This window comes from Trematomus bernacchii, unplaced genomic scaffold (assembly GCF_902827165.1).
Source record: "Trematomus bernacchii unplaced genomic scaffold, fTreBer1.1, whole genome shotgun sequence".
NCBI lineage: Eukaryota > Metazoa > Chordata > Actinopteri > Perciformes > Nototheniidae > Trematomus > Trematomus bernacchii.
This window is the reverse complement of record NW_022987910.1, coordinates 4,228,608-4,250,347: the sequence shown is the minus strand read 5'-3', so window position 1 is coordinate 4,250,347 and position 21,740 is coordinate 4,228,608. Positions and strand designations below refer to the sequence as shown.

At 43.3% G+C, this 21,740-nt stretch overlaps 1 protein-coding gene across 1 annotated transcript in view; it reads right to left on the bottom strand.

The window, feature by feature from the left end:
• Window positions 1-992: 992 nt before the first annotated feature.
• sik2b (salt-inducible kinase 2b) overlaps window positions 993-21,740 on the bottom strand; it is a 41,857-nt gene continuing 21,109 nt past the window's right edge. Inside the window, exons 5-15 of the mRNA XM_034115077.1 lie at window positions 16,090-16,213; window positions 15,517-15,640; window positions 11,931-12,157; window positions 10,913-11,065; window positions 10,331-10,489; window positions 8,360-8,591; window positions 7,972-8,265; window positions 4,885-5,042; window positions 4,017-4,124; window positions 3,675-3,760; window positions 993-2,909 (exon numbers count right to left, since the gene is read on the bottom strand). Of these exons, the coding sequence (XP_033970968.1) occupies window positions 2,309-2,909; window positions 3,675-3,760; window positions 4,017-4,124; window positions 4,885-5,042; window positions 7,972-8,265; window positions 8,360-8,591; window positions 10,331-10,489; window positions 10,913-11,065; window positions 11,931-12,157; window positions 15,517-15,640; window positions 16,090-16,213 (2,266 nt within the window). The 3' untranslated portion in view covers window positions 993-2,308. The remainder of the gene's footprint in view (window positions 2,910-3,674; window positions 3,761-4,016; window positions 4,125-4,884; window positions 5,043-7,971; window positions 8,266-8,359; window positions 8,592-10,330; window positions 10,490-10,912; window positions 11,066-11,930; window positions 12,158-15,516; window positions 15,641-16,089; window positions 16,214-21,740) is intronic.

Here is a 21,740-nt window from a genome sequence, read left to right as displayed (position 1 = left end):
TCACTTATCTTTAGTCTAGTCTACAGGCTGAGAGCAACAGTCTTGTTTTGAAGGCTAATCTGACAAAAACACTTGAACAGTTTAACCCACAACCGCTGAAGGTCGGGCCGTCTGGCAGATGGTCGCAGTCCAATAATCTCATCCCAACCCTCTGACGCTGACTATCCTGTTCTTCCAAGGAAAAGCAGTTGTTTTTAAGAACAAATCATCATCTGTCAGAGAAGATACATATGTGCGCTTCAAGTAGATTGAACACAGTCTATGTTCTGTAAAAATAATTAATTAAAAAAAATCCCTCATCATGTTTCGCTGTCAGTCAGAGAGCGGCGGTGAGCCGGTAGTCTAAATCCAGTGTCAGGTGACTGATGTTCGGCCGGTCTTTGTCTCACAGCGGCCTCAATGTCAGAGAGGAAAACATTCTTTCATGAAATCTAATGCAGGGGATCTTCAACGCGTCATTATAATAAACATGTTTCATTATTAAAACACCACAGAGGCATGACTGGAGCATGGAGGATGTAAACCAGAATTCATCTAAAAGCTACGACTGTGCACTGAGTGGAAAAGCACAGTTTGTGTTATATGTAAAAGGAGACGTCAATACAGTGTTTGTCTTTTTCCAAGAAATGATGTGATGGAGGGAGCACACACACACACACACACCACACACAAACACACACACACACCCACACACACACACACACACACACACAAACACACACACACACACACCACCACACACACACACACACCACACACACACACACACACACACAACACACACACCACACACACACACACCACACACACACAATCACACACACACACACACAACACACACACACACACACACACACACACACCACACAACACACACACACACACACACACACACACACACACACACACACACACACACACACACACACACACACACACACACACACCACACACACACACACAACCACACACACACACACACACACCACACACACACCACACACCTTCCAGGGTGAGGGAGAGTGGGGGGGGGGATTATCTCCTGGTTACATCATCGGCTCAAGTGATGTCACTGCTGATGACTCAGAGGTCCCCAGGAACCAATCAGAGTTGGCTGTACAGGTGAGGCTTCCATTCATAATCCCTCAACATTAAGGATTAATATTGCTTCAGTATTGCCACAAAAATAGAATAATATCGACTTTCTAAAACAACGCTACTTCTCAACCAAACACGTTAATTACATCAGCCCTCATTTATCAGGCAAACGCATGACCCACAATTCAACTGGTGTATGCACCGTGTGGCCATTTCATCCCCATGAGACCTGGCAGGCGTGTGCAATTGAATGTACAGGTGGGGGAAAAAGCAGTTCAGTAGTGTAGGAAATAACTCAGGATCAGTAGTTACAATTTATAAAAACACAAAGAAAACCAACAAATATTATTTATGTCCGACGCCTACACAAAGTCTGAGGCAACAGAATTGTGCGGTATCTATTATTTTCACTCACCATTTTCAGAATTTAGCGCTGTTTATAGCAAAAGCTTAACATGGTGCCAACCTGATGCTTCTATCTGCATGATTAAGGTATTTGTTTAAGCAAATGACAAAAGAGTTACCTGATGATTGTTAGGAGTAGTAATGTATATGTTAGTGTTGAAAGCTTGAATACGGCCATGACATTAGCCTTGCACTCACATTAGTTTGTAAAATCATTTGTATAAAATGGAGAAAAAAACCACTTGAATTTGCGGCAATATTCGTGGTACCGTGATAAATGAGGGCTATTTTCTGTTCAGTTGTTTTTTTATCTACTGAAATAGAAAAAAAGAAATCCACAGAAGTCTTTTTAGAATCAGTCTACTGTTGGTGGTGTCCTATTTAAATACAAAAGCACTGCCAGCCATTGTCTTTATGGTTGTCTGACAGTCAGTCCTAAATGAGTTCACTTCCAAAACATTTCTAGGAGAAATGCGGCGCTCTGGCAGGATGTGCGGCGTCACTCGGCTGCACGACGCAGTCTTCACGGGCACGGCAAAGCTCTCATGGTGCCAGATATCGGACCTGCCTCACAGAGCAGAGGAATAGAGGGAGAAAGGAAGGTATGCTAAGGGAGGGGCGTGGCAGAAAAGGTTGTCTGACGTTCATCACCACTAGGAAATGAAGTTTGTATTAATCATACAAAAATGAACACTTTTCCTTCCCTGTTGCTACGCATATGGCCTCCACTTATATCTCCATTCTCTCTGCTCTTAGTGCTGTAAATGTTTGCTTAATACTGCTTTCTGTTAACCTTCAGCTGGCGTTAGTTGACCAGTACAAAGCCGTGCTGGGAGTCCACGGTCTCCATCATCTCACTGTCCAGGCCCTGCAGACCCAGGCCCTCCGTGTGCCCGGGACCCCCCAGACCCCCGGCCTCAGCGCCTCCTGAGGCATGCAGGGGCAACAGGGCAGGGTCCAGCAGGTACTCGGACTGGTCTGGGTGAAGCCCCTCAAAAGAAGGCCCCAGGACGTGCTGCTCACAGCCTGCAGGGTAGCTGAAGCCCAGGCCACTGGCAGAGGCATCGTGAGGGAGGGGATGGTGGAGCTGGTGGTGGAGGTGGGCTCCAGGGGGGAGCTGTTGGGTGTAGTGGAGGTGGCTCATGTAAGGATCATAAACCAGGCCCTGGCCCGGCTCCATCAGGGAGCTCATGCTGTGGGGGTGGCTGAAGGGGGGCGAGGGATGAGGACTGACCTGCTGCTGGGGGGCTGACATGGGGGGGCCCTGAGGGGGGCCCTGAGACCCCGCTGGGTCCAGGCCAGGGCCCCTTGGCGGGTAGGATCCTTCAGCTATCTGCATCTGGTTGAAGTAGACCGGCAGCCCCAGGCCCTGGGACTGCTGCAGGTACATCCTCTTCTGGTGCAGTCTGTGGGGAGGGCAGCACACCCCACTTAGAGAAAATCACTTTGATCAACACATGAGGAATAACAAACAGCTGGCAAAAACTTGATATTTCTGCATGTTTCGCATACGTGGACATAATAATAAGCCTGGTCCCACACCACAAAGGTGCTGTCAACATCACTAATCTGTTTCGTGATCATTTATTGTTGAAGAAATTGTCGACCAATCAGAGCTTAGTAGATGGGAGAATTGGGGCAACTTCTTCGCACAGAGATAGTTTCCTACTGGTTTATATCCATCGAGAAAAATGAAGAAAAGCGTGAATGAGTTTGAAGCAGCCATTTACATCTTTTTTTAATAATGAAAATGTTGACTACCACAAACTGTGACTATAACTAAGTCAAAACATAAACAAATAACCCCCTTTTTAATATAAATCAGCAGAAATTAAATGAAAGACTGATGTGTTCATGTATAAACAGTTTAACCTTATCCTATTGTTATTTGAATGTATACTTTTTCTATCATTTTGTATTTTTTTATTCTGATGACTACATTTCCTTATGGGCATTAATCCTTTATCTCTTTTCATCTTATAACTAATCTTTCTAAATTGGATTCATTTCAATTTAAACAAAGGCTTTTTACTCAAAATAAAATGTCCCAGCAGTGAAAGGTCACTATAGCTACAAGAACACAAGAGAGAAAGCAGTGAAAGTATTGAATGAAATGAAAAACAAATAAATAATAGATAAAGCAAGAAAAGTGTATTTTCAGTGTGAGTTACCTGTGTTCCTGCAGCTGTTGCTCTAAAGTTCGAGTGTCCTGACAGAAATGTTGGCAGCTAGCAGGACTGTTAGCCAAGACGTTGGCCTTTGGGGCAGAAGAGAGATTGGGACTGATAACTGTGTTCAGGGTAATCACCATGGTAACAATGGCTACAAGCCATTTCATTACTGTTGCATCATAGCAGATCTGATAATCCTTAAATGTCCAAACAATATCACTTAACGTATTACTAAGCAGACATTTGACCTTGAAGGAGGAACACAGGTCCGTATCAGGTATAAAACTACATGTATAAACTGTATAGTCATTAAGAGTGAGTGTCATTGGTGTTAGACTGTACCTGGAGTCTATGAGTGAGGTATTGTGTCTCTAAACTCTGTCTGCGGGACAGGAGAGGCGGACCACCTTGGTATAAAGCTAGGCCCTCCTGCTGCTTGGATGCCTCGCCCTTCAATCAAAAACAAAGTATTAGAAAAGGGCTGTTCATGTATACGCACTTACTCTGGACACACGTATCCCTGTGGGCTCATAAAGCTGTGTCGGGGTCTGGGGGCTTCACGGTGTGGTCTAAACTGGATTATTGATGCTGCCTGCACAAATGCCTGTGTGGTGGCTGATCAGTCAGATGCCTTTCTCTAAATGGCATGTACCACAGCGATTACACAGCAGTTAAATGAAATGAAAGCAAATTAAAAGGATGATGGGTCCCCAGCATCATAGCCAACAAAGAGCTGTGTTATTAAATCCTGAAAGATGGATAAAAGGAAAACAACTAGATCTTGTCTGCCTTTACAATTGATTTTATTTGGGTTTTCTTAACCGGAAAGCCTGCAGATCTTTCCTCAAATGGTTCCCCTTGCAGTGTGTCTGTATCATTTTGTGTGCCCATCTTTGTGTGTGATTGCAGCTTGGGCCTATTGAGTGCCAGTCACTACTATGGGTAAGTCTGAGTGACTTCAACAATGGATGCATTCACTTTGGCCTAGGCTCCAGGCCCCAGGGGAACTGGAGACAGTAAACAAGCCACAGTTGGCTGCCTCTCCGGGGGTTACACAACAGCCTGGGTGCCTGTTTTTTTCTTCTGGGCAACACGAGGTGAGGGTAGGAGACGAGGTGAGGGTAGGAGACGGACTGAGGCTGAGAACAGGTTTGGTTAGAGGACATTTTTAATGAAGGATGTATTTCTGTGATTATGCAGTAGCACTGACCTCCAGGAGGTTGTGCAAGTGGTGCTGTGGTCCCAGGGGGCCCATGGCGGCCCCTTCCCCGGAGCCCATCTGCTCCACCAGCATCTGGACTTTGTTCAGCTCCAGGATACCTTTGGTCCTGGCCAAGTTCTGCAGGTGCTGCCGAAACGCAACGAGACCTGAAAGCATAAACAATTCGCCACAATACATAGTCAGTATTTATAATACATCCATAGAAGCATTTCTCTCTTCTTTACAGGATGTCAAAAGCAACAAGTCTGGCTTAATCCTCAGTGACGTTAGCAGACCGGCTGAATGGTTAGCACTTTTCATCCCCCCCCTCTGACAGTGAGGCTGGATGTGCGTCATGAGCTACTGTGGGTATGTGTTTGTGTGTACACATGTGACAGTTTGTGTGTGTGTGTGTGTGTGTGTGTGTGTGTGTGCGTGCGTGTGTGTGTTCAACAGCAAGTAGCTCTGATAAGACCCATCCAGTGGTGACGAGCTGTGGCTGTGAACGATAGGACCTGACTCACTGTGATGGTGGGAGTTATTTAAAACCAGAGTCAGCAGTCTGACGCAAAAGAGTGCACTGCATCAACACCCTCCAAAGAGGATTATAGAAAATATAAATATTTAAATAACTACAAATAGAACTGTGGGGCGCACTTTGGCGGCTGTCAATTTATGACACATTACACCACTACTTTTTATCGCATACATTTAACTTTTTTTACCCAACAAAGAGCTATGACTTTCAATTACAATTTTAATGACATATTATACTATACCTTATTTTAATGAAATTTCAATCATTTGTTCTATGGCTTTCTTGACAATTTATATCATGACATTTCTTCGTACTTTTTTTTGACAAACTTTACTATTACTTTATAAATATGACACCATTTATTTTGTGTTCCTTTTTGACATATTATATATTATGCTTTTTATGATTTTTTAAATGTCATTTTAGGGTAGGTAGGATTTTCATTATATGAGCTACAGTTTCTAGCTACAATCTTCAGGCCTAAACCTACATAGTAAACATTTTACATGTTAAAGGTAGGGTAGGTAAGTTTGAGAAACCGGCTCGAGATACACTTTTTGTTATATTCCATGGAATGCTCTTAACATCCCGATAGCAATGAATATCTTAAGTGCTTTGAAGAAAAATCCATAAAGAAATTCATCTGTGGAAGCCGTAGTACTGTAAAAAGCACGACCAATCATTTTAGCCGGCCCGGCTAAAATGACTGGATGGCCTACCTGCCTGTCAGCCTTCCATCTGTGCACAAACTTATCTCGTGCCCTCATTGGTCACGTGCGCGCTCGTGTGTGTTGGAGGAGGGGCTCTGTAAGGAAGTGGCAGATTTTCTCCGGTTGTGTATTTTCAAATTCTAGCGATCTCGAGCCGGTTTCTCAAACTTACCTACCCTACCTTTAACTGTCGGATTTTAAGAGCATTTATTTATTTAATAAACATCTAGCAATTAGTACTTAGATCTTGAGAATGGTCTTAAAAATCTACCAAGAATACAGTACATTTGAGACTGAGAAACTATGACGTTTAGAAACTGAAGGAGCCCCGATGTAGAGCAGGGAGGTAACATTTTTAGGCTTTATTATAGTTTTTATACTGGTCCAAAGCTTTGGTGATTTACACCCATTCGGCACAGAAAAATGTGTCTATGAAGAAAAAATGTACCAAAGATTGAATCTCGCCTGTAACAGACTGAAACTTTGATAAGATAAAGAAAAGCAATACAGAAAATGAGCTTGGAAAGACGGAGAAGGAGAGTGATTGAAAAAGAGAAAGAGAGAAGGGGGAAGAGAATGAGATATGTGGGCTGAAACCTTCAAAAATATCTGTCTGTGATTCATAACATGAATCATCACCATCACTGTCGTCAGAGAGGCTGGAGAGGATGAGAAAAGGGAAGAGAGAGGAGGAAGAGATGGTGTGTAAAAGAGAGAAGACGAACCAAATGAAAGAGGGAAAGAAGCTTTTTTTTACCCGAAGGCATGGATACATGTATATATGTGTCTATAAGGGTGTGATGGAGCAGCTGCAGCAGGGCGTTTCGTCTGTGTCAATGCTCTCTCTCCTGACTGGTGCTGTGTGCATCCCAGAGCCTCAGACATATGCACATCGACACTTATATTTACACGCAGCTGGTAGTGAAGGGCCTATAAGATTACATGTCGATATAGAATATAATACAGTATATATGAGTGACCTGTGATTTGAAAGCATGTTTCTCAACCTGTTACGTTCACTTCCAGCATGTTCTATGTAACATTATATCTTTCAGCAATCTGTAAAGAGCATGTCTGAACTTGCTGCTTTCAGATGTGTAGACAGAGCAATAGTACATCTAGGATTCCTAGGATGAGATGTCCAAAAATCTGAAACCATACTGCATTAAAGAAAAGTATGGTTTAATTCAACAGTCAGACTTATGATGGACATTTTGAAAAAAACAAGTAAGAAGGATCTATTTTATGCCATGCATTTCCCACAATGCAACTCAATCAACAACAGTTCATTCGGTTCAGGTTCTCTGATCTGCTCTCTCTCGACCAGCGCCACACACACCTGGCAGCGGCTCACACTCTCTCACCCAGCAGCGTTCTTAAGTACCACAATGCGTCACTGATTGATTTAATGTGGATCAGCACTTGGTGGTTCCAACGATTAGTATTTTAAGGATTTGATTAGTATCCTAAAAAGTATAGATATGACTACCTAATCCTGTGCCTGCAGTTTGGATCAGCTCCCCTTTAAAGAAAGATTTGTCTATTGCAGGCAGTTAGCAAGAAACATCATCATCTTTCCATTTGCAGCCTCCTGTCACATCGTCCATTTAACTACACTCAAAATGCAATGTGATAAACCCAAGCAGTCAAACTTTCTATTAAGGTGACAGAGTGGCTTTGTGCATTTTGAGGTTGGCCCTAAAATGGAGTTCCTGGATTTATTGATGAAGATACCTGACACATTAAGTCAATGAAGTCTGAGTGCATATAGAGAAGTGGGTAATGTGTGAGAGTAATCAAAAAGAAGACTGAATGGATTTGGAGCAAAGTCAAATTGGTGGTTCTGACCTTGGGTGAGGGAGGTGTCGGAGGCACGCCTCCCCTCTCTGAAGCTGATGGGGGAGCGATTGTGCGCCTCCCTGTGCTGGGACGTCAGGACGGCCATTGCTTGGTTTGCGGGCCGAGCGCTCAAGAAAGGAGTAGGCGTAACGCCGGGGGTAGAGCTGTTGCCTGGTACCAATTCACTGAGAGAGGAGGGGTCCTCCAGCAGGCCGAGGTCGCTGTGCATGGAGCCCATGTCGTAGCCGATGTCCGAGTCCATGCTGCCCATGGAAGGGTTGTGACCAAGAGTGAATAATTGACCTGGGGGACACAATGCTTTAGGTTTAACATCTTTGTTTTAGCATTACATACTTGTGACAGACTATAGTTGTGTTTTTGAACAGTGACATCATACCTTGGTTTGAAGGCCCCGGCTGATTGGTCACCTCAGAGAGGGTGTGTCGCCGCTGGTTAAACCGAGCTGTTTGATAGGCCGAGAGCAGGTGGGCCGGATCATCTTCTGTATCGGGCTCCTCCGTCTCAATGCCCTCATCAATCGACATCTCCATCATGTTGCTAGGCGACGAGGTGGAGGACTTGCGTAGGACAGTGGGGGGAGGCAGGGGATCCAGCAGGCAGCCGTTCACCTAGAAAGGGGGGAGAAAAGAGGTGAGACAGGAAGAGAGAACGATAACTATACATTAAAAACTGAAAAATAGGCAACCAGGACACACTGTTGGTCAAACTAGGCGTCACACAAGAAAATACACACAAAGACGACCCCCATACTGAGAATGAGAGCTCTTTTAGTTACTCTTCTTCTGTTTTCCTTCTGTTCAACATAGTTTCTCATACTGTGTGTTTGTGTGTGTGTGGTGTGTGTGTGTGTGGTGTGTGTGGTGTGTGTGTGTGTGGTGTGTGTGTTGTGTGTGTGTGTGTGTGTGTGTGTGTGTGTGTGTGTGTGTGTGTGTGTGTTACAGCATGCAGGACTGTGTGTGTTGGCGTGGAGGGTGGGGATAAAGGAATGTAGGGACAGGAAGTGAGCTTAGACTGAAAATGCTATGTGACTGACACAAACACACGCAACCACACACACAGACAAAGATCATCTGCATGAGTGGCGGCAGTAACCGGAAAGCCTGGTGTTGGTCTAGAAAGAGCAACTTTGCCCAATTCCCCATCTGCTTTCTGAAGTGTGCTGGGATAGGAATGCTGTTATTCAACCGACAGACACACTGCACACAGAGACACACACTGCACACACACCGCACAGAGACACACTGCACGGAGAAACAAACTGAAGACAAGAGGGGAAAACAACATTGAGAAATAGATGATGAAAAGGCGTGGGGGTCATTGGGGGAAAGTGAACTTAAATGAGGACGAAGAGAGAGAAGAAGCGGCTGAATGCAGAAGGAAAAGGAAAGCCAAAACTAAAAAAGAAAAAGTGCTGTTGGCTGATGGGTAGGGGGTCACGGCGGCTGACGAGATGTTGGAGCAGTGCAGCAGCTTCCTGTCCATGTGTGTTCACTCAGCTTCACATTAGATCACATCATCTTCATCATCATCATCACAGGACCGCTTGCATAACCCAGCTCTTTTCACACAGATAACGCACACTCTGTCATTGTTCTGCTTTCCAGACACACACGTTGCAAGCACACACACAAAACAACATACACATCCCTCTTTACAGGAGCCAGGAGAGGGGGTGGGATGGAGAAGAAATCTTGAAGAATGATACTGCATCGATGCATGTGTGTGTGTGTGTGTGTGTGTGTGTGTGTGTGTGTGTGTGTGTGTGTGTGTGTGTGTGTGTGTGTGTGTGTGTGTGTAGCCCTGTGGGTGTGTAAGGCTATCTACTCAGACCAATGGTGTCTGTGGATTGTAATAGTCAGCTTAACAACAGGCCTTTAGGAAAAGGTCGCTGGTTGGCATTGGAAAAGATAGAACAGAGAAAGAGCGAGAGCATTGTTTGTGTGTGTGTGTGTGTGTGTGTGTGTGTGTGTGTGTGTGTGTGTGTGTGTCTAGAAGCCATGCAGGACAGGCGGCTGTCCTGTATGATGTGTGTGCTGGCTGAGTTCTTACATAACTGAACAAGTCAGCTGCACTCTGGCAGGTTGACGGAGAAAACCAACGCTCGAAACCTCAAAGGGGTCTGACACATACACATCTGATTCACAGTGAGATGATATGACTCTCAAAGCAAATGACTGTCAAGCTTATCAGGATTATGTTTCAGGACATACTTGTGCAAGCCGATAATGACAGTAACAACTACAACTTCCATAACTCAGAAGCCGAATGTGACAGACAGAGGACAAACACACACACAAAAAAAAAGACACTGAATCCTTAGGCTGTTTTTACTGGTAGTTAAACCTACTTTTGGCGTGTTGACATCCTCTACCATGAAATTCTGCTCCAGGGAACATGCAGTCGGGGGGAAGGTGAAAGCATCTGAGGAGGCTTGGGGCAGAGCAGGGGAGCGCAGAAGACGAATACCCTGTGAGAGCAAACCCACCTGGGCTGAACCACTGCTCGACTGCAGAGAGGGAGAAAACACAGACTTTGACATTACATCAAAACATCCTCTCCAATTCATTGCAACATCCTTAATAGAAACGCAATTACGAATTGGACTTTGTAATCCAAGCCAGACAAAAAAGCCAGATCGTACATGGTGAGGGGAAATGAAAGAGAATTTGTCCCTAAGGAGGGACAGTGAGCAAAGAAAGGAACATGATGAATAATGTAACCGAGGGAGACGCATTAAGATCAAGGCTGGGCGGAAAAGACTGAGAGAAAGCAGGTGAAGACAGCCGGATAAATACATGAATGGATCGTGTCCCTCCGTTTGTTTGTGGATGCAGGTGTGAATAATGGAGCTTTGATCAGGGAGGCGTGGATGGTAACCTCTGTACACATTATTCAGGACCCCCTTGTTGCTGTGACGCCCCGTGGCTACCTTGGCGACCGTCTGTTCGGCGATGGTGCTGGGCCGGCGCTGGCGGGCATCGAGCCGCTGTTCGACGGGGAAGCTGCAGCGATGGGCCTTCAGACGCTCCACCAGCAGATAGTAGATAGCAGCAAAGTGGTTGTAGCTTTTGTTCTGCAGAGACTGGAGGATGAAAGACAACTTTAATGGCGGCGTCTGTAATTGAAGATATAATTGAAGCACACCTTCTGTTAAAAGACTTCATTTTGACAGCTCTTAAGATAGATGAGATAATTCTTTTTTCTTTTGAGTGTAACAATTGGCTATTGAAGCAGTATGAGCATACTTTAGATAAGTGGATACATGTAATTGTTACTTTAAAATCAGGGCTTAACAAAAAATGCACATATAATATATATCATTTTGATATTTTGCTGATCATGTTAAAATGTCATAGTATATTATGCTATAAAAAGTCACATTAAAGTATGACACAAAAAAAAAATAGGGTAGTATTATATTTAAACATCAACATAAGGTGGAAAAACGTTATAGTATTGTAGAGCAGAAAATCTGTCAAAGAATAATATTTTAGTAGTATTAAATTGTCATAAAATAATTCCTAGTAAAATGTGTGATTCAAATATAATAAAAAACTCAAAGTATTGTATGCAATGAAAAAAATCATGAACAAATGTCAAAAATGGTATGAAGTCACAGTAAAATGACAGAACATGCCAAAAATACTTAAACTATCATTTAAATGTAATTAAAACGTCACGGTTAAATGTGTAGCAGGTCATAAAGGTCTTTGCATATTATAAAGTTAATAATTTAAATAAAAGTCAAAGTAGTATTTTGTCTCATTAAAATGCCCAAAAAGCTGTCGTATAGTGAAGAAATGTCATAGTATTGTGTTTAATGAGATATACATCATAGAAAGATAATAAAGAGGATCCACTCGAACTGTTATCTACGTCACAGTTTGACCTTTAAACCTGACCTGTTCACACCCCTGTTGAATAAATAATGGCGGCAAAGTCCTCACCTCTACAGTCTTGTGTTGGTCGATGCCGAGGCTGTGCATCAGCCTGAGGACCTGCTCGCTGTACTCCCCCACCCCCGCCTCGGCCTCATCAGACAGAGGCTGCTGGTACAGGACGGGCCTCTGCACCGGGGCGTACAGAGCCATCCACTTGTGCTCCTTGATCTGAGCCACAGACAGGCGCTTCGATGGATCGAGAACCAACATCCTGCGGATCAGGTGCTCACAGTCTGAGGGGAGAGGGAGAGAACAATCATAGAGGTGGTTTATGTTGGATAGGACTGAGAACTTTATGTATAAGCTATGATAATGCAAATTAAGTCATAAAGGGTCATGTCCTTATCAAAAAAGCACAGGTGAGAAGGCATAAATAACTTGAAAGAGCTTAAAATCAGCTGAATTGTGTGCTTGGTTTTCCTGCAATCACTTCTGAGCAGCGTGTCTGCACTCTTTTCTTCCTTCCTCCCCTCCTAATGAGAGCTCCTCACCTCTAGTTAGAGGCTAGATGAGTTTGACGTCAGACACAGCTGGGTTCTTAACGGGATTACAGTTCCCCTGGCTGTGCCGCTTTGGCCTGCCTGCACCCCCACTGCGTGCACTGCATTCCTGCCCACCACACGCATCTTTACTTTATACCCTGCTGCTGCAGTGCTAAAGACTAACCACTGTGTCCTTTCCAAATGAGCCCTGCAGATGGTCATTATTTCTCTGATCTTCAATACTTTATTTATCAAGGAGGTTATGTTCTCCACTCAATTTGTTTGTCTAGCACAAAAGGGTGTTGAATGGGCCAAGTCAGAACCTATTACATCTGGATTGGATCCAAATCACAGGGCAAATACATGCATTATGGTTCACATCTCTCAGCCCTGACGTCACAAGCATTCATGGAAGGGACTGGGCCATAATTGCTGCAGCTGGCCGTGCTACGCTAACAACAGCAACAGTGCTCACATAGCTAACAGCGTTAAACTGGGGGTGGAATGGGAGTGGGGTGATACGCTTCTGCAACAACGCGGTGGGTTCAACAGCATTTTCAGAGTGAGCCTCTCTTGAACGCAGTGCAGAGTGAAGCGAAAAATCGAGCCAGTGGATATAAACAACCAGTAAACAAAGCAACAAGTCTATGATTACACACACACTATATCCACTATATCTTCTCTACACAGCAGATGTTCTGAATGTCGTTTACAGAACTTCCATGCGATATGTTGTTTGGTCTTTCATGTGCCTTTGCAGTTCAACATCAAATCAATGCTGCTGCTCTGCTCAAGTGACTAAAGTTGTTCTCTTTTGGAAGAACATTTTAAAATATATTTACTTGGACACTTTGGAGGCACTGAAAATAAGCGACACTCGTCATCATTCATTTAAGTTAAGTGTTATTCAACTTTCAGAGTTTACAAAGAGTTGAAGTAAATGTTTACACATTGTAGCAACATTCTTCCTTCATTCTCCTGCTCTACCAATGTCCACAGATATCCGGTCTTCTGTCACAGAGTTAGGAGACAGAGCAGTTCATAAGCCCATGTCCAGGCTGCCAACAGTAACTCCCAGCTTCACATTCTTCCCAGTTGCCGTGCTGATCTACTGATGTCTGCTTGAATCACATTTTTCCTACCTCGTGCCTGGTGGTTCAGCCAAATCAATTTTTTCCCCGTTATACATAACCAGTCTGCCCTTCCTCGCACTTTTACCGCATTCTTATCCCTGGTGAGTTGCCAACGTTACAACATGCTTCATATTCAGTTCACTACAATACACTTTCGTTGCTACAGCCATGTTTATGGCAACAGTTGAAGCTAAGCACATTCTTTACAGCTACGTACCACCAGGGAAGGCTGGACTATATAAAAGGGCCAGCACTTCGTAACCGTCTAGTTGTCTGATTGATTGACACACTGTTCATAGCCAGTACATTACACCACAATGACTAAACCACAGAACCATCCCTGTTAACACTTGCAATGTCCCAGTGGTGTAGAGTTGCAAAAAGTCCCCCAATGAAGGAGTACAGCAATCTGTTGCAAGACTTTGAAGGGCACTGTGGTTGAGTTTATCTTATCTATTTTATTGATCAGACCAATAAAAAAACAGACTATAACCCAATATGTAAAAATGTTACCATGATGCATTCATGTGAGCATGAGCATAACCCATAATACAGACATTTCTAAATAAAATGCAATCAAAAGATTTCAAACATCACTTGATTTGACTTAAACTTAAAAAATGTCATTTCAGTGCAGTAACTTTTACTTCCACAATGAACAGAAAAACAAACAAAATGCCACAGGCAGCTACGGAAGCAGTAAGCATAATTCCTAATGTAATTAGGGCTGCATTAGAGCTGAATAAATTGGCAGATGAATCAATTTGTTGATAACAGAAAGCTTTTTTATTTATTTTGTCATTTCATAAGGCCAAAATGAATTGAATAGAGATGTTTGACGCACATCAACCATGGACTTACAGACTTTGTGATGGCCTTTTGATAACGTGACTCCAGGCTACTCCATGTAACTGTGTTCCTGAGAAAAGCTATAAAGTCTGTTATTATTTATTATTCTGTAGTACTATTTACCAGATCTGTCTGTGTAATATAAATCATCAGGGGTGACATCAGACAACATATTATGTTGTTATTAAGTGAGTTGGGAGTAGACAACAACATCCACAGTGCTGAGATTTCGTCGTGAGCGTTCAGTGTGCGGTACTAGGCTGTGCTGTGTATCACAGTATTGGCCTGTGAGAGGAGCAACAGGAGATGAGATGGACTGTTTCTGGAGGAAGAAATAAGCACACTCTGTTCTCCTTTTTCAAAGAATAGGGGCTGGGTTGGGGGTGGGGGTGGGTAGGTGGGTTGAGTGTCAGTCTGGCCATGCAGCTGAGATTATACTCCTACATTCCCCTTTAAGTCCTAATTGTTTCAAGGTCCTGAACAAATCTGTTCGACTCTCTCACCACACCCCCTGTGGAGAAAGTGCTCGAGACTTGCAGATGGGTCCCAGAGAAAAAAGATGGGCGACAGACAGAGGAAGATGCTTCACAGATAGCGAGCGTGAGTCAGACAAACAAAACAGACAGACAGGCAGAGTCTCCTCAGAGAGACAGACAGGCGACCTGCTGGAAGGCTTCACTGGCTCTTCCCCAGGTTACATAAACAGCTCCAGCTCTAGAGTTAATCTGCTGCCAGCTAGCTAGCACAGCCGCTAACAGCAGGGCTGCTTTGTGACAGTTAGCCAACCTGACTCACTCTGCAGCCTGCATGCACACTGACGCACGTATACACATTACAGGGGACAATGACAGAGTGTATTGTACCGTATCCCCTTCAAATGAGTGTAATGCTCTCTCATTAATGAAATGACCCCCTGAGTGGTTGCGGAGACCAATCACCAGTATGGTGACTCAAATAGGAAGGTGGAATCTATCCTTCTGACTGGAAGTGTCTCTTACAGGAATGTCAAGCCTTTTTTACCTTAGCTTGAATTATGCATCTCACAAATGTACAGTAACGCAAGGTGCGGAGGGGTGGGGGATAAGTCTCTCATCTTATGTGTTCAACATCCCAGGGGGGCTTTTTTACCTTCAGTCATGAAGTAGGGGATGCGAAACCTTCCTTCTAGGACTCTCTGTCGAAGTACAGGCAGAGTGGGCCCATCGAATGGCAGCGCACCACACACCAGCACATACAGCACCACCCCCATACTCTGTGAACAGGGAAAGATGCACAAACAGAGAACAAGGTCAGGTCAGAAGCTAAATCAATCAGAGGGGGCCTGGATGTAAATAAGGTTTTAAGATTATTATTTCTTCACACACACAGAAACACATACATTTGGTAAATGATTGCTATTTACAACAAGGCTGCCAACTGTGGCAGTGGAATCAATACCATATCACAGAAACCAAAGCGTCTGCCTTAATTATCAATTCTTTGTTTTCATTGTTACATATTTATATCAAACACTTTACCAAGTATAGCATTATCTTATTTCATATGTAAGTAAATAATAACTTGCAAACAAGGAAGGAGGTTGATACTATTGGCAGGTAAGTTCAAAGTATGTGTTCATTGTTTTTAGTGAAACATTCGGGTTTTTAGTAAAAAGAAAAGATGAGGTACGTTTTTATCTACTTATGCAATCACTTAACTGACCCAGATGTCCAGCTGTGGACCCTCATACTGTTGGCCCTCGAAGACCTCTGGAGCAGCATAAGGCGGGCTGCCGCACCATGTGGCCAGAGGCTCCCCGGGCTGGAAGAAGTTCCCAAATCCAAATCTACAAAGGAAAAGACAGCAGTGGGGTAGTTGGGTTGGGTTGTGAGGAAAACTACACATTCATTTCAAACATTTAAGTTGATTAACAGTTCAAGCCCTTGAATAAACCCTGTGCAGTAAAAAGGCATCCTGTAATGACTTATGAATGTAAAAAGGGAAGAGGTCAGGGTCCAATCTATCTGCTAGTAGTGATGTGTGGAAAACGTCAAACAGTTGAAGGAAGAAATCCAGATCAAAGGCAGGTTATGTCTCATGACTCAGAGTTTATAGAATAAGTGTCTCCTTGGGGTCAGAAGGTTTCGCATATTATGTTATCCACATATTTGTACGTTGAGGTCTTTGCATGAGGTAATCTCCCCAGGAGACTGGAATGAGGTCATCAATGCTTTGCTCTGATTGGTTTTCTTGAGAGTCACTTAAAACTCAGATTGGATTCTTCAGAAGAACAAGAAAGTCTAACTTACACTTGCATAAAAACACAAAGTTACGTATGCCTTTCATTAAAATCAGAGCTGCAGTCATATCTGCTGAATCCAACAGAGCCAAGTTCGTATCATTCTTCCTCCCTCCCCTCCCCCTCTCTCAAACCTTCTCCAGTGAACACGGCATCTACTCAGCTAACTTTATAAGACTTGCTACTAGTGTTTACTTCTGTTGCTAAGATTAACCAATTAGTGCATCCACAGAAATGTCCTTAATCACTATTTGAAAATTCATTCATCTTTGTAAATGGAATCTTTTCAATGTGTGAAATTTGAGAATTTAAAGGATTAATTTAGGAATCCAGAAAAGTGAATCAACAGATAATAAAAAGGAAGAATTATTCTCGCTTAGTTTTCTCATGATCATTGTGACCCTTTGATGTTGTCATGGGACCTGAGAGCTACAGGATCAGACAATCAGGGTCACTTACCCCTCCACCCCCACCCTTTTTCCAATAATTTGAAGTTCAATATACACACACACACACACACACACACACACACACACACACACACACACACACACACACACACACACACACACACACACACACACACACACACACACACACACACACACACACACACACACACACACACACACACACACACACACACACACACACCACACACACCACACACACCACACACACACACACACACACACACACACACACACACACACACACCACACACACACACACACACACACACACACACAACACACACACACACACACACACACACACACACACACACACACACACACACACACACACACACACACACACACACACACACACACACACACACACACACACACACACACACACACACACACACACACACACACACACACGGAACAATCGACACACTGAGCCAGCAGCCAGACAATCTCACATAAAGTGAAGCTTCCTTCAGCAGATAAGGTAGATGGTTTATTTTATTGATTGTGTAGTGAATAATATCATAGAAAAAGATTGAAAACTAAATTTTTAAGAGCACAAATTGTCGATTTCCAAAAACCATCAAAGAAAACCAATCCAGACAAAAACACAAAGACATGCTCAGTTTAACATTTCTGAAGTACACAGCAGTAATGCTAAATGATAGTGCAGTATAATATCATAGTCATGCATAAAGTCTCTCTTTTTTTTTTAAAGGTTTGAGAGGCATCGAGTCCACTTTATAGGAATATAGAGTGCCACAGTGACGCGTCCTAAAAGCCGGAAGTAAGTTAGCATTTTACCACTTCCGGTTCCTTCGACAAAAACCAATGCAATTTCTCCATAGGATTTTGGAAAATAGCTCGAAATAAGGTCTGTGGTTGACACAAATTGAAGAGACAGATCACGTTTTGTTCAGCCGGATAATATCCACATGTCTACCCTACTTTTATAATTTCCGAATCATAAATCTAATCAATAGATTTATGATGGATATATTTATGATTCGAAAATTATAAAAGTAGGGTAGACATGTGGATATTATCCGGCTGAACAAAACGTGGTTTTTGTCGAAGGAACCGGAAAGAGTTTACTTCCGGGTTTTAGGACGTGTCACTGTGGCACTCTATAGGAGTCTGCAGTTAAATTGCACTGGGTTAAACAATGATGTGTTTATGTTATTAAGTCTACCTACGTTGACATACATTGGGTTGGCAAAAGTGCAGGAAATGTAAGTTCCCAGGGAATCACATCTAGGAATTAGCTTTGAGAGATTGGCACAAAATCCACCTGAAAAGGAAAATTGACACCAAGAATGTGAGTGCATGTATTCAATCCATCTAATTACTGCAGTGCAGTAAGCAGCAGGTGTGGTTGACATAAAGTAGAGGGTAAATCAGAGCAACATAGTGGGTCTTATTACAAGTATGTTTACTGTCTGATGCTGCTGTGAAGGTGAGATGCAGACGGAGCAGAGCGGAGCAGTGCAGTTGGTTTATCGTCAGAAGCTGTGACCCATTTCATGGAGCTGAATACTGAGTAGACTGGTTGACGTCAAACGCTCCAGCACGCTGCAGGCGACTAACAGCACTCAGAGCTCAACAGGAAGGGCGGGGTTGTGGAGTGTGAGTGTTTAACACAAAATGATTAGCATAATTTTAGCCTAAACATGTCATACCGCAAATACCCTTAAGCTAAAAGCTTGTTTGTGGAAATGACATGAGTGATATCATTGTGAAGCATTAAGAGGAGAACATCTAAAAGTCACAAATGTTACCAGGTCTTTTCTGTATGCTCTGAAGATTGATATAGTTATCTGCCCTGGATTTACTCTTTTTACCCGTTTCTCACAGTTTTCATCACCCTAAAGGCCCGGACACACCAGCCCGATTTTGGGAGTCAGAGGCAGTCAGAGGCCGTCAGAGGCAGTCGGGCATTCGCGGCGCCCTACTCAGGTTTGTGTGTCCCGCACCGTCGTCTCTTTACGGCACCTTTTCACACCTCCCGACGCCGATTCAACATGTTGAATCGGCCGCGGGAGGTCAGAGGTCAGAGAAAGTCGGCCCAAGCAATCACTCTGATTTGCTGTTCACACTACCGCTGCCTGCTGGTAAGGACAGTTATTGCCACTCGTCGACTGAAGTATTTGCGGTGTGTTCGTAGGCGGGCGGCGTAGCGGGCGACGTAGCCGACGAAGCTGACGTAAAAGTCGGGACGCCTTCGGTACGCGTTCTTTGGTCTCAGGTGGGTGTGTAGCGGCCTTAAAACGTTCTTCTTCTTTCTCCTAGTATTCTTCAGGTTCCAAAAAACCTAAGCGTCTATTCTTGTGAAAAATTACATTTGACTGATTTAAGTGAGACTATGTAACTTTAACACATGAATAGTTCAATTTATATGCAATCAACACAAAATTGCTCCATTAAATATACCAGTACAGATAAATATCTTACTTGGTGTCTTGTATGAGTCTACGGTGGCTAATGTTATCAACATTTTCCATGTAGAACGGATGTGACTAATTTGACTGACTGAATGACCCTTTTTTCTTACACTTTTCATCATCCTAAAACTGTCTTCTTCTTTGTCCTAGTATTCTTCAGGTTCCAAAAACCCAAGCGTCAATTCTTATGAAAAATTATATTTGACTGATTTAACTATGTAATTTTAACACATGAATTGTTCAATTTATATGCAATAGAACACAAACTTGCTCCATTAAATATACCAGATAAACCTTACTTGGTGTCTTGTATGACCCTGAGTCTACGGTGGCTAATGTTAGCAACATTTTCCATGTAGAACGGATGTGACTCATTTTACTGACTGAAGGACTCTTCTCTCCTTGCTTCTTTTGCACTTTATTTAGCATTGACACATCATTGTCACATGGTGCCTGTTTCTTCTTCTGGGCGGTCTTAAGATGACGGCTTGTAATGCTTGCTAGGACAGGGCAACATCTAATATGTTTCTATATTACAACTTTGAATCATCTTCCTACCGAAAACGACTTCCAAGTAGTTTTTGTAGTTTTAGAATAAGAAACTCCTGCACGTGTGTTTATCTCTGTGCTCTTCTAACTGGTTTGAATGGGGTAGGACTCAGTTGGAAAAGTTGATGTTGGATCAGGATTTTGCAACGTTAAAAAAAGATTTCACTGTCAATCCAATTGAACTAATCATCAAAGCACATCTACACATTCCTTATGAAGCAGAGTGGATGTGTTTTTATTTATTTACGATTTGCAATCAACTTTATAGAGGTTTTAAGTATTTTTCATTTCATTAAACTGTCCGACCCGTGTGATTTCCACTATAGATTCTGTGTATACAAAAGGTGTTTTTCCAACAGGTGTTTTTGATCTTGAGATTGTTTATACCATCTAAATCATTTAATTAACCATGAAACACCTTGAGCAATGACGGGTGGGTGGTTTCAGTCAAAAGAATAATAGTTAAGGTATAAATGCCCTGTACTAGTCTGGTGATCTGAGAATGTAGATTTTGTTTTTGAAAGAGATTTTCTTTTTAACCACACACCTAAAACATGGACCATATTCCTGATATATACACAAAGGCTGCCTCCTCTCCTTCTCTGATCCAGTGACACACTTTTGTTTTTTGTTATTTCTTCTCCTTCCTTTCCATCCCCTTCAATCTGTCAAATGCAATGGGGCTGTTTGAAGTAAAACATGAAGGCCACCCCCCGCTGCCTCTCTCCCTCTCCTCTGCAGCCACCCTGAGCCTGACCTTTCTTTAACTGACCGCTGCGGCTGCCTGGTTAAGCTCCATAGAGACTGACCAGAGGTGGCCTTTAGGAAGCAGGGAGACATCATTCAACTGGAGGGAAAGACCCAGAGGTATCAGTTTAGAATAAACTATTAGCTGATTAATTGAAATAAGACTATAATTATGAACTAAAAGACAGAGGATGACATCGCTAGGGGGTGGCTACTTGGGCTCATGCCCCGGATGTTTTCTGAAAAGCCCCGAATGTTTCACTTAAAGCCATTTAGTTTTTAAAACGTCTCGTGAGTAATGTGCAGTACCGGAGTCCAACAGAGAGGCAGCAGCCTGCGTACTGCGTAGCAGAGTCCTGCAGGTACCCGACGGGTGACCCGCAAAAAAAGTGATTCGCGGGTGGTATTTTTTCAAACGCTTTTTTCCGGGTTCGGTTCTGGGTAAAAGATGATGCGGGTCGGGTCGCGGGTGTTGCATAATAAATATATTAAAATAATAATAATTTAGTTTAATGTTTAAATCCTCAGACCTCTCCCCCGCGGGACCGCGCATAATCATAACCTCTGCAGCGCATCAATCTGCTGCTGAGCGTGCCACATTCGAAATGGCTGAGGTGAAGCTCTCTAGCGGAGAATACAGCATTTTCAATAACACTTCCTCAAGAGCGAAATCCAACGTCTGGGAGGCTTTTGGTGTCATCCTAGATGGAGAAAATAACCAACATCCCACGCTTTTTTAGACAAATATGCAACTGCGTGTGTTAATAATTGCACGTTTTCACTGCTTTTATAGGATATACGAGTTCGGGTCGGTTTGCGGATCTTGTGCCGACGGGTCGGGTCGGTTTGCGGAACTAATTGGCA